Source organism: Anolis carolinensis, chromosome 1 (assembly GCF_035594765.1).
Source record: "Anolis carolinensis isolate JA03-04 chromosome 1, rAnoCar3.1.pri, whole genome shotgun sequence".
NCBI classification, from domain to species: domain Eukaryota; kingdom Metazoa; phylum Chordata; class Lepidosauria; order Squamata; family Dactyloidae; genus Anolis; species Anolis carolinensis.
In genome coordinates this window covers 319,055,141-319,067,553 of record NC_085841.1, presented here as the reverse complement: position 1 = coordinate 319,067,553, position 12,413 = coordinate 319,055,141, and the positions used below count along the sequence as shown (strand labels likewise).

Genomic DNA, 12,413 nt, shown 5'->3' with positions numbered 1-12,413 from the left:
GTGCTTGTTCATCCCCCAAGAATAACTTGCGTTGGTCACTTAGAATCCATAACCATATTCATCAGCATTAAAAGCTAACCAAAGTAAAGTATTATGAGAAAAGGCTTATTTGCTTTCTTATAATATTTTTAAAATACCAACATTATAAACATGGCTAGGTCTGTTGGAAGACTATTGAAATACAACAGTAAGAAAAATAAGACTATGGAATGTTTATAATCCGAAAGAGCAAAGACAGCATATAAAATATAAAGTGACAACAGATGAGGTCCATTTCAGGGCAGAGGAAAAACAATTCCAAAAATGTAGAAACCTATTGTGTGTATATCCCTTAAGACAAACTTCAGTATTGGTAAGAAGTTTATTTCTTCATTTAAGGCATTCACCTGTCACTTAGATTTATCCTTAATAGCTTCCTTTTGTTTTACCTTGCTCTAGCTCTTCCTTGAGCATCCAGGTCAACGGTTGGCACTCCTACACGAACAAATCGTGTAAAAAGAGACTGCTCCATGTTGGAATATTTCTGAAAAGCCATATTTTTAATGACTGGAGGCAACTGATGGTGGTCCCCAATCATGATCCATCGTTTCAATCGGCTGAACCCATCTTGTGGATTCTATTGAATGCAAACAAAATTCAAAAATTAAGGTCATATAACCATAACTGAGAAAAAAATAACCGCTTTAATTTACTGCATAATGTCAATGTTCTCTTTAACTATATTAAAAACTATGATGTCATCATTAGAAAAAATGGATAGCTTCAGCTATTTATATTTTAAAATAAGCAAGTACATAAAGATATTATAGGAAGAATGCCATTTTATTTACATCATTTTAAATGATAGCCGCATAGAGGTGGGAATCATATAGGTCACCAGATGTTATTCGACTGCAACTTACAGCATTCTCACTATTGCACAGGCTGGCAAAGATTGCTGAGAAAAATGGTGCAACATCTGGAGAGTAGCAGAATTTCCATTCCTGTATCTATAACAGCTATCTATCTAAGCTGGGAATGTGTTCTCTTTCCCTTTGCAAAATTATTCACATGGGAGTGATGAATCTGAATTCAATACCAGATGTTGGATACCAGATATCAAACTGTTACTTTCTGATATAGTAGATTCATCCTTCCACTATTCGTACAAATGTGTCAACATGGCATACAAATAAACTGCAAAGTGGTTTTGCTCCCCAAGGCATCCTGAAGCGCACAAGAATAAAACAATTTTTAAAAGGAACATATATTGAATTAGTGCTAGTGTTCTCACCTGCAAGAGAAGTGGTATGAAAGTTTCAATCTCCAGTATCTGAGCAGCTTCTTCCATTAAGATGTTATCATACTAGGAAAAGAAAAAGAAAAAGATTAGAGCTTAAGAAGGGAAACTGCATATAGTGTGTATATGTGTGGTTTAATAGGAAAATATTTTATTCCGGATAATAATTATTATATATAGAGGGTTCTAATAACTGATTATGCACAAGATTGTGCAAATTGAAAACTTTTAAAATTTAAAAGTAGTAGAGTAATAGTTTTAATGTGCATAAATTATATCCCTAAAAGAAAACCAAACATCTACTATGTAACTAGAGATAGTTACATACCCACACAAATCTCAAATCTGACAGAATGCTACACATATCTGTGCATTTTTTTTCTTTTTACTGATTAAACTTTTCAACTGCCTGTAGCAAAGTTCACTGTTCATCAAAGCATCTGCACATTTCCGATTTTTACTAAGGCATGTCAAGAAGACCACATAAAATAAACCCATTGGTCTTAAAAGATCCTTTGTTGCTTTGATGTGTTATTCTGAACCGAGCAATCTTGTAACAGTGTATCCTAACAGGTATGGGGTAGGTTTTCAAAAGTTTTGCTTATTGATTCAAAGAGAGGCTAGTCATAAAGCAGTTGGCTTCTATAATCTTTATAGGCATCTTTATATGCATCAGCTTTCCACTGATGTAAAAAAGATTATTATGTTCAGTAGGCCCTGCTAGATACAGCAGTTTGCACTTTGACCTGGCAGTTCAAGGATACAGAGGGAGCTGGGAACAATCTTGCTGCTACTAACTTGTTTACTCTAGCTATACAGACAGACAGTCCACAAGTTACTAACAAGATAGGTTCTAGCTTTGGATAGCAAAGGAAAGGATGAACATCCCTGTGGAGTTTGTTTTGCTGTCTCTGCCCCTGTTTCAGAACTCTTTCAGGAGTGAATTTATCTTTCAGGAGTGAATTTATGACTCTTTCAGGAGTGATAACTCTTTCAGGAGTGAATTTATCTTCTGATGAGGAGATTTCTCTCACTTCCTGTTGTTTCATCCCTGCTCTTAACAATGAGTCATCTGTAAGTCGATGTTTGTAACTTGGGGACTGCCTGGATGTACTGGAATAGTTTGTACTCTATCCATATATACTGGAATCGGGCATGCTTGCAATGTTCATTTTTATTTGTTTGATTTTGCCCTTCCAGTTGCTTCACCTAAAAGTAGGGGTGAAAGTAAGGGTTCACTATCCAGCCAGAGCTATAGTTGTTTAGGCATTCAGTTTCACTTGCTGTGAGGGGATGTTAGCATCCATCAGACAAAGAGATGCTCTCCTCTGTTATAAATCCTCGAATCCATTGATTTACCACCAATAAAATTTACCCCACAGCAGTGATCATAGAATCATAGAGTTGGAAGAGACCTTGTGGGGCATCTAGTTCAACCCCCTGCCAAGAAGCAGATTGATGGCCATTCAGCCTCTGTTTAAAAGCTTCCAATGAAGGAGCATCCACCACACTCCAGGGCAGAGAGTTCCATGGCTGAACAGCTCTCACAGTTAGGAAGGTCTTCCTAATGTTCAGGTGGAATCTCCTTTCCTGTAGTTTGAAGCCACTGTTCCGCGTCCTAGTCTCTAGGGCAGCAGAAAGCAAGCTTGCTCCCTCCTCCCTATGACTTCCCCTCACATATTTATACATGGCCATCGTATCTCCTCTCAGACTTCTCTTCTGCAGGCTAAACATGCCCAGCTCTTTAAATCGCTCCTCATAGGGCTTGTTCTCCAGACCCTTGATCATTTTAGTGGCCCTCCTCTGGACATATTCCAGCTTATCAGATTTCAATAGTAAGCAAACACTCAGAATTTCAATCAGTTCTAGCTCAAAAAAGGACTTCTCAAATCCGAGGATGTAACGTAAAGATGCAGGGATGATTACAGAAGCCAGGAGACAGCACCACCATCTGAACTACAAAAAGGATGGAGCTTTTTTTGGTGTAATTAATCTCCAGACTGCAGACTAATTACAAAATACAGAGAATATAGGTTTGCAGATGGCACACAAGGAATACTTAGCATTTACCTTGAAACCCAATTCAACTAAGTCATGGCGTTTCAAAGCAGCATGCGTACAAGTCATTGCAATAATCTTTGCTTCTTTCACAAGAAGGTATTTAGATCTGTCCAGGCCACTGCGGAGCAGCTCAAATGCTCTGAATTCCTACAGGAAACAGAAGAAAACACCTGAAGTTCTGCGGAACAATGAAAAAATAATGCAACATAACTGTCAACCAGCCACTAAATGCAATAGCTATCTGGCGGAAGTCTCCAGTTGTTCTGATGTCCACCAGATACTCAAAAGTTTCCCCATTTATCTTGATGGCCGACTCAGATATTGGTGTGCAGTTTCTTACTCATTGAAATCAACAGTGAGACTCCACTGATTGCCTGATGTTCCAATATACCAGTCTTCTGTTTGCTTTTATACAGAATCAATTTTAAAATTGATGCACTTGAGAGATTTGGAACCATCTTTAATCAATAAAGAAATATACACATCCCTCATTCACAGGGAAAGCTCTGCACGTACAAATTGTCTTCTTTTAAAAGGCAATCTCTTCCTCCTGACTTTTTGTTATACATTTTCAATTGCACTAAAAATATGGCCAGTCTCATACTAGAAAAGGTTTATTTGGACAAAAAACAAAATAGACCAAATGTGGTGCATAAAACTAAGTTTTCACCACAAATACATTAAAAAAATTCTTTACATGCTTCCCATCCCATACAAAAGAACTTTGCATATAGTTTAAAATATTAATTAAAGACCATACAAAAACGATCTTGAAGTCTTTTTTTGCATTTGCTGCCAAAATATAATATACAGAATCTTACAAAATATTAATCAGACCCTTCTTTTCCTTTCTTCCTCTTACTACGAATGGATGCCAGGGTACTTTCTGTTCTTATTAGTCTTACCTCAAGCTGAGTAAATATCTTCTTGATATGTCTAAAACATCCTTCAGCAATTTCCATGTCTTCAGTGTAAGATCGGCCTTTGAAAATTGGCTGTGGGGCATTTGCAAAATACTGGCGAAAAGGAAAGAGGCTGCAGATATCAGCAACATCAGGCAGTTTGCTGCTCTTCACTTTGACTTTGCTCATGTACTCTTCCCAACGAGACATTACCTACAGAAAAAAGAGAGAGGGAAACATTAAAATAAAACTAAAATGTGACATTTTGCATATTTACTGTGGTTGGAATCCAGATGCTTTTGTACACTTCCAATACTCAATGCAGCACCCTCTAATGCTCTCTCAGTTTTGAAGATCAGGAGATTCCTAGGTGTATGGGGAGGGTACTCAAGGGAGCATTTTCTCCTTTCTACTTGTTCATGAGATTCTCTGTCACCTGGTCTAGGGCATACAGTGCCCATCTTTGGTTAGCAGAGCTAATCTATAACCTAAAATGTTTACAAATCCATTGGATGTATCTCTTAAAAAAATAAGTCATGAATACATTAAATAGGTATTCACAATAGCTAACACACAAGGAAAATATTTCATTTTCATTCAGAACATGTCTCAATTTTCAAGATGGGTTATTGCTCTGAAATACATAATCAAGGCAGAGAACTGGAGGATAAGTCAGTTCAAACTCCACAGCAACTTTCATGCAAAAGTAGGCCTTCTAAGTATGACTCATTGTACGTAGCATTAAAACAACAGCAGCAAAAACAAAAGAACAGCATGATTCAGTTGTCACTTCCTTTTAAAAGTGAAATACAACTGTTTTGTCAGTCCATATTCTGAGGATTTGGGCCTCTTCCTTTAATATACTGTGTTCATTCCTGTACTTTGTTTTGTAAGGAAGCCTGTGGTCCTTGGAAAACTGGCCAAGAAACGACTGTTTGTCGTGGCAGATGTCTCTCTTTGCCAACAGAGTTAAGCCCTTTTAGCAAAGACCTACATGGTTGGTAGTTAAAAGTTCTACTCTCAAGGTTTACTTGTGACTGGTTCTTTTCTGAGGCTTTTAAATAAAGGAACTTCAGGAGCATATCAAGGATGACCAATGGCCCACTCAGCCATAGGCTTGCCCCTGTCCTCAATCTTGCACCCCACTGCATAATCTCTCTTAGTCCAAAAAGTGGTCTAGTAAACTTCCTTCCTATTAGAGACAAATCAACTTCCCCACATCTCCTGCTCTGGTTCCAAAGATGGCATTGATTAACTGAGGACCTAAGATGGAGGATGGCTTTTAAAATTCCTTACTTGATATAAAAAGAAGTGGCCAGCTGTTTCACAAGTATAAGAAACATCTCCTGGGACTCCCAGACTCTCTTGCAATCTCCCAACTTCCCGCAGAAGCTCCAGCCTTCGAGCCAGAACATAATTTACTCTTCCATACCTGCAGATCAGAGTAACACAGTAAGAATGATGGATGCATTTCAGTCCCCGTTTGTTAGCTACCATGACATGATGTAGTGTAATGAAAAAGAATGCATGAATTATGAGAAAGGCGAAGACCCAAAGAATCATGTAACTAACAACACATTTGATGAAGTTGGTCAGAATCCCCAAAAGGTTATACAAAATTCAGTGAGCCCTCAACTTTAGTGGGGAGTTGGAGAAAAGGGCCCACATGAAAGTGAGGAAAATCTGACTATCTTTAGCCCTCCTCCCCACCATATTAAACACACTATAAAAGTGCCTGTACTTTTGAGAGGTGGCTAGATTCACCAGCACATATGTTCAGTCAAAAGGGAAAATGTATAGGGGAGGTAGAAAAAGGAGGGTGCACAGATTCCCTTGCACATTCACCACTCAGGTGGATGGGGGAGAAGGGGAGAAAAAAAGGGGAGAGGAAGAGGAGAGCTTGGGCAGTGAGAAGAGGGCAAAGAGAATGACAAGAGGCCAAGGCAGCTGTTCTTATGGCAGCAATAATTTCTCTGGGTTGTTGTATGTCTTTCGGGCTGTGTGGCCATGTTCCAGAAGTATTCTCTCCTGACGTTTTGCCCACATCTATGGCAGGCATCCTCAGAGGTTGTGAGGTATGGATAAACTAAGTAAGGAAAGGAAAGAATATATATCTGTGGAAAGTCCAGGGTGTGGCAAGAGTCCACACAGCCCGAAAGACATAAAACAACCCGGTGATCCCGGCCATGAAAGCCTTCGACAACACAATAATTTCTCTGTCTGCTTCAGAAGCCTGAACAGCACCCAGTCCACCTCCCATCCCCTTCTTCCTCCTCACCCAAGCAAATGAGTGAGCGAGGAAGGGGGTATATGGCCAGGTCAGCCAGCCACTAGTCTTCTTCCTCCCAGCGACCAAATATTTGACCATTGACTAAGCCTGATTTAAGTGAACACAGCTCAAAATGGACATTCATGGTAACAATATCCCTATTAAAAATGTGGTAGGGCAGCTATGAAGGCAGCAGCAGCAAATCCATTAATAACCCAGTTCTCAAAGATTGAACCCACAAGTGTGGAGAGATGATTATAAAACTCTTCATTCTTTTTGTCACAATAACCTAACATGGCTAACCCCTGCTCCCAAAAATAATGTGCTTAACATCATGCCCTAAATGGGATCTGCATTTCTGAAATAACTTTCCACATTTTTCCCAAATAATGTCAGAACAGATTTTTAGAGCTGCCCTTTCTTGAAGCGGTAGATCTGCTTTCTGTCTGTAGTTTTAATTACATACATTAATTCCGTAGATGTTTCAAAGGCAGCTTGCAATTGGGTATAGAAGTCCTCAATGCAAAAGGAAAATGACTCACTAATTAAATGCAAGTTCACGAGTTGCCCAATGCAGCTAGCCAAATCAAATTTTCATTTTTGTATAATTCAATAGGTCTGTTATAAGAGAACTATTGAATTACACGAAACTACTGAGCCAGAAAATCTGACTCAACAATACCATATACTAACTAGTCAAAATGTTACAAAGATGGGGGGAGGTGGGAAGGGGAGAGGAAAAAATGTTCAAGTGAATGAAGTCACAAAGGTTATATTTATAACCTTTATAATATATAAGGTTATATATTGCTATTTGTTTAAGGCTTTAAACATTGCTGTTATTTATGATACATCTTTTTAGATACAAATCCTTCTGATGATATTCTTTTCCTTTCAATTTTCCATGCTCACAAGACTATATTCCATTCTAGGCCACACATTATCCACATGCTACTCCCTTCTGACATCTACGGATAAACACATCTAGTGATACTTTGCTTCCAGCTACCACTGGAGTTATAGACAGGCTGTAGTTCACAGAAATGAAGCAATCTTAAATCAAGATTTGATTCAATAGACAATTACCACCTTAAACAAAAAAGAAAACAAGTCTTCTCCACCATCCTTTGGCTAACATGGGATGTAGAAAAAGAGCAATGTCTTATACAGGCACACATTTAAAATTGTTGTGTGTTTGAATTATTGATTTTTTTTCTAGCTATGTCTTCACCTGCTGAAATCCTTCTCTGTCTCCAGTTCTTCCTCTCCATGGCCAAGACGCAGGAGGTGACGCTCGTCAATGTCGAGAGCCATGATTTTCTCAAACAGCTGGTTCAGGGCCTAAAGATTGACAAGAACAACAGAAAGTGTAAATTTTAGAAATCCAAATACTATTAACAGGAAATCCAACATACTAGCAGAATCACTCCTATTTTGGTAAGAAGCAAAACTGAAGCAATTATGAAGGGGATATTTTCAGCATAACACTAGTTGCTGAAAGAAAATTGTGCTTTGACATACTACATATCCCAATGCTTTAAAAAAAGAGATTTCAAGTAAATTTGAACTAAGTACAAAATGTAAACCTATGGAAATTGTGGTAGATTACATAAAAGGCCCACTTAGTTTAGTATCAAATTCCAAAAGCGATCTGTCTAGCATTTAGTTTCTAGCCTACCAACAAGGCAGAAAAGTCCTTCCCTTTTGAGAAATAGCCCTGTGTAGAGCACATTTCTAATGAACATAGATGTTTCCTTTAGTTGGCTAGCCCCTGTCAATAGATCAATTCCTTTACTCATTTGTATCATTCTCCTTTACTCCATTTTAGTTATATGTGATCACCACATCTTGTAGTGGCAGCACGTTTAATGAGTGAAAAACAGAAGAAATAAGTTTGAATACTAAAGAGGAGCAGGTATATATAGGGGATAGTTACTCAAGTCAACCCATTTAATAATTAAAGATTGATACCAGTAGTCTAAATTGGGAGTGATTTCTCCACGCATCGTGCATTGGGTCACCAATCACTAATCCCCTGAACTGATATCACTGTATAGTTTCTCTGACCTGGCAAGCCAATGAAGAGGACAGAAGTGAAGAACACATATAACATGACAAAGATAATTGAACTTACATACAAGTTCATCTGCTGAAAGGCTACATTGTAGTCAAAAAATTCCCCAATTCAAATTATTAAATTAGGAAGGACAGAAAAGCTGGTTTCCTTCCAACTAGATATTGTTAAGTTTCATTATTTGTTCTAAAACCAAAGTAAAGGATACTGTGAAAAACAAAGGATTATGAAACTAACATACCTGGTTGGAATGTGTAACTATAAGGGTTCTTTGTTCAGGAAAATTGTGATAGAGATTAGATATTATTTGCACTGCCACATCAGTTTTCCCTGTTCCAGGTGGCCCAACAACCTATAAAAAGAAAAAGGATTTTGTACAATATTTTAATCAGATGGAAGAAAGAACACTTAAAAAGGCATAAATTGGGCATGAACAGTACAGAGTAAAAGTCTATAACTTTTCTAAAACGAGGCCTGTAGACAGTAAGATGATTACATCAGCATTAGAAAGTTAATGGGTACTTATAGGTGGCAAGACAACAACTCACAAAGGGTTTAAATATGAAATCACTCTCAGGGAAGCTTTGTATTGGAGTGTGTGCTTTGTGTATGTGTATATATTGTATCCTTTTAAAATCATTGAATACTGTTGTTTTCATAAGCTGTTTCTAACTGTTTTAACCCATTTTATCTCTGAAGCACCTTGTGTCCCATTCCAGGAGAAAGGCAGCAAATAAATCAAATTCAGAAATATTTCTGTAGTGGATAGAGCAGATTTCCCAAAAGAAGAAATGGATAATACAAACAAACAAGGACCAAAAAGAATTTACTAATGTAAAACCAACAGAAGTATTTCCTAGCTACTTTTATTAATTCAGCTACTGAAAAATCATCCTGACTGTCCAATTTGGAATGACACAGCTATCTTCAACCATTGAAATATCATTTGGTCAACTGGCACAGATCTCTTTTTATCAGAAAAAACCCCAGCGTTTTTCTTCTCTCTTCCATTTTCTTCAGTGACAAAAAATCAATTTCAAAGAGCACATAAAGCCTTTAGAGTTCTGAAGTAGTTTAAGTTACATGTATTTTAGGGATTAGCTAAAACTAAGTTGTCAACTCAAAAATCAGCATGAAGATATATGATATTATTACCATAGTCAAACCAGGTTGCATCCCTGCCCGTATAGCTTCAATCTGGGTGTGAGTGAACTGAATTGTATTGCTGCAAATTGAAATAAGATACATTTAATCCAGAGCATGAAACAGATCGGTAGTTATATCTTCAAGAGAGCCTTCACAAACATCTTTTTCAGACTTGTCAATCTTTTCAGTTGCATTTACGAATTCAGGGACCAAGACCATATATAAAAGATGCACAAGCAGAAACCCTGGTTATGCTAACATATATACAGGGCGTTTCAAAAAGATAAGCCTGATTATTGAAATTGCTGTATGAACCACCCACGAATGAAGCCCTTACCACTTGTGAAAGGGTGGAGAATAGTTTCAAATGATGACCATTAGATGCCTCTCCCAGTACACAAGCAGCCCCCAGCCTTAGCCGTTCGCAAAATGGTGACCCCCGCAATTTGAGGCTTAATGAGACATTCTTCATTTGGGGAGTTATTTTTTAGATTTGTTTCTGGCTCAAAATTGTTAGTAAAACCTGATACAGTAGAGTCTCGCTTATCCAACCTTCACTTATCTAATGTTCTGTATTATCCAACGCAGTCTGCCTTCCCCCCGGATCCACAACTGTTTCTCTAGGTAGCAACACACCCAACAACAACACAAGTGCAGCCATACTCCCAAACAAGTGGCAGACTTGTTGTAAAACATGATGTTTTGGTGCTTAATTTGTAAAATCATAACGTAATTTGATGTTTAATAGGCTTTTCCTTAACCCCTTCTTTTTATCCAACATTTTCACTTATCCAACGTTTTGCCGGCCCGTTTATGTTGGATAAGTGAGACTCTACTGTACCTCATTAAACCGCTTGTAACTTTTGTGTAACTGTAACATGTTGCCATTGTAAAATATTCTGCTTTGAAACTAGGTCTATCATTTTGAAACACCCAGTACTTCAAAGAACATTGCAGGAGGAGGTATCCTATATTTCCTTTGCACTGCTGGAAGTGTGGTTATGATCACATCTCCATCCCTTGGCAACTCTTCAGCATTGTGAATGGCCCTAGGCATATTTCAAAGGCCCTTGCACACTTAGGGAAGAGGGAGCATATTATAACTTTCCTCCAAAGCTATACCAAACTGTACCATGATGTAGCTTCACAGCTAAACAATGGCTGGGGAATGGTGCACAACTGGACAAAAGATCTGTGATGACAGCACAAATACCCAAGGGGAGACTTGTGCTCTGCTAGTATGTGCTGGATCTTGGCCACTGCTTTTTTCAAGATGTGTGAAGACGAGGGAATTCATATGTAGCACGAGAAATCTATTCCTGCCTTGAGGGCTGAGATGACACCATTGCACTCCCAAATCATTATACCACCCTTCCAAAATTATTACGTTATGGTTCATCATATGTAATTAGGATACAGCAAAGCCACTGACCAAAACAGCTAATTTGATCAATGTCAGAAGTCACACGTTATCACCAAGCTTGAAAGAATTGGGTATTTGCTGCCAAATATCATTTCCCCATGCATCTACCCAGAGCAGTCATTACTAAATGCAACAACAATAATTAAATATAAAAACAACAGTTGTAAATTACCAATATTGTGATTTACCAATATTAAAAGGCACATTTCTATTTCATTGACTTTGTGCCAGTGTGAGTTTTACCATTACTGCTAACTCAAACATAAAAAATACTTTAAATAGTTTGAGTGTTTTAAAATTAAAGGATGGCATATGAAGAGGATAAGTCTAATCACATAAATACAATTACTTCTTTTAAAGCTCTTTTACCAACATATAAATATTTATGGAAATGCCCCACACACTACATATAATTCTTCCACGAAGAGTTAACAGGGATTTTACCGTTTGGGTTGATTGTATGGGTAAGGTCCTCGGTTGGGGATAACATGTGGCTCAACAGTCAACACTCTGGGGCCTTCTGCCGTCTCTTCATCACTCTCTTTGCGTTTCTTTCCCGCATCACACCCAACTGGAAATGTTATTCTATTGGATAAAATTATTCTTCAATTTCAAATATTCCTTAAATAAGACTGTTTTTGCAACAAACAATTTTTCCAGACACTGTGTAGCCCTCTGTACCCTCAAAACTCATGACCTTTACAGCAAAATGGAGACGACAGTATGATAAAGGGAAGACGTGATCTGAGATGACTGACACCATGAGGATGGAATATGATTTCTTTATTTTAAAGGGTTAGTACTAGCCATTGGAATCAGAAGGCGGTTCTATATACAGAGAGCTGTTGTTGAAGATAGAAGCTGTGCAAGACATTAAGAGGACAATAAAGAGGACAATAACAGAGAGAATATAGGAGGGGAACACTAATGGGTCACACAATACAAATCTTAAAATGTAAAAAAGGGAATGGATGTTAGGTGGCATTCTCATAGTAATGAGAGAAGCACTGGGAGAACTATCCAGTTCATGAGTCATGTTCTGTTGCCTGGAACGATATGACACAGAGGCCATTCCCAGAAACTCCCCTGGAATAGATGCTGTAAAGTTTCAATAATGGCAACTTTCATTCATGAGTCCCATCCATCAAAAGGAAGGTGGCACATATTAAGTTAGCAGTGTGAAAGATCACTTTTGGGAATGGTACAGCACCGTCTTTCCAAAGCAATGCACACATTACAGGGACATAAGCTGGCAAGGA

At 38.0% G+C, this 12,413-nt stretch overlaps 1 protein-coding gene across 2 annotated transcripts in view; it reads right to left on the bottom strand.

The window, feature by feature from the left end:
• Positions 1-12,413, bottom strand: part of aqr (aquarius intron-binding spliceosomal factor) — a 67,641-nt gene that overhangs the window by 17,242 nt on the left and 37,986 nt on the right. For both annotated transcript variants that reach the window (XM_008103092.3, XM_003214489.4), the window contains exons 21-29: positions 11,599-11,739; positions 9,741-9,810; positions 8,827-8,937; positions 7,743-7,852; positions 5,539-5,674; positions 4,246-4,455; positions 3,350-3,487; positions 1,274-1,345; positions 429-616 (exon numbers count right to left, since the gene is read on the bottom strand). In XM_008103092.3, the coding sequence (XP_008101299.1) occupies positions 429-616; positions 1,274-1,345; positions 3,350-3,487; positions 4,246-4,455; positions 5,539-5,674; positions 7,743-7,852; positions 8,827-8,937; positions 9,741-9,810; positions 11,599-11,739 (1,176 nt within the window). The remainder of the gene's footprint in view (positions 1-428; positions 617-1,273; positions 1,346-3,349; positions 3,488-4,245; positions 4,456-5,538; positions 5,675-7,742; positions 7,853-8,826; positions 8,938-9,740; positions 9,811-11,598; positions 11,740-12,413) is intronic.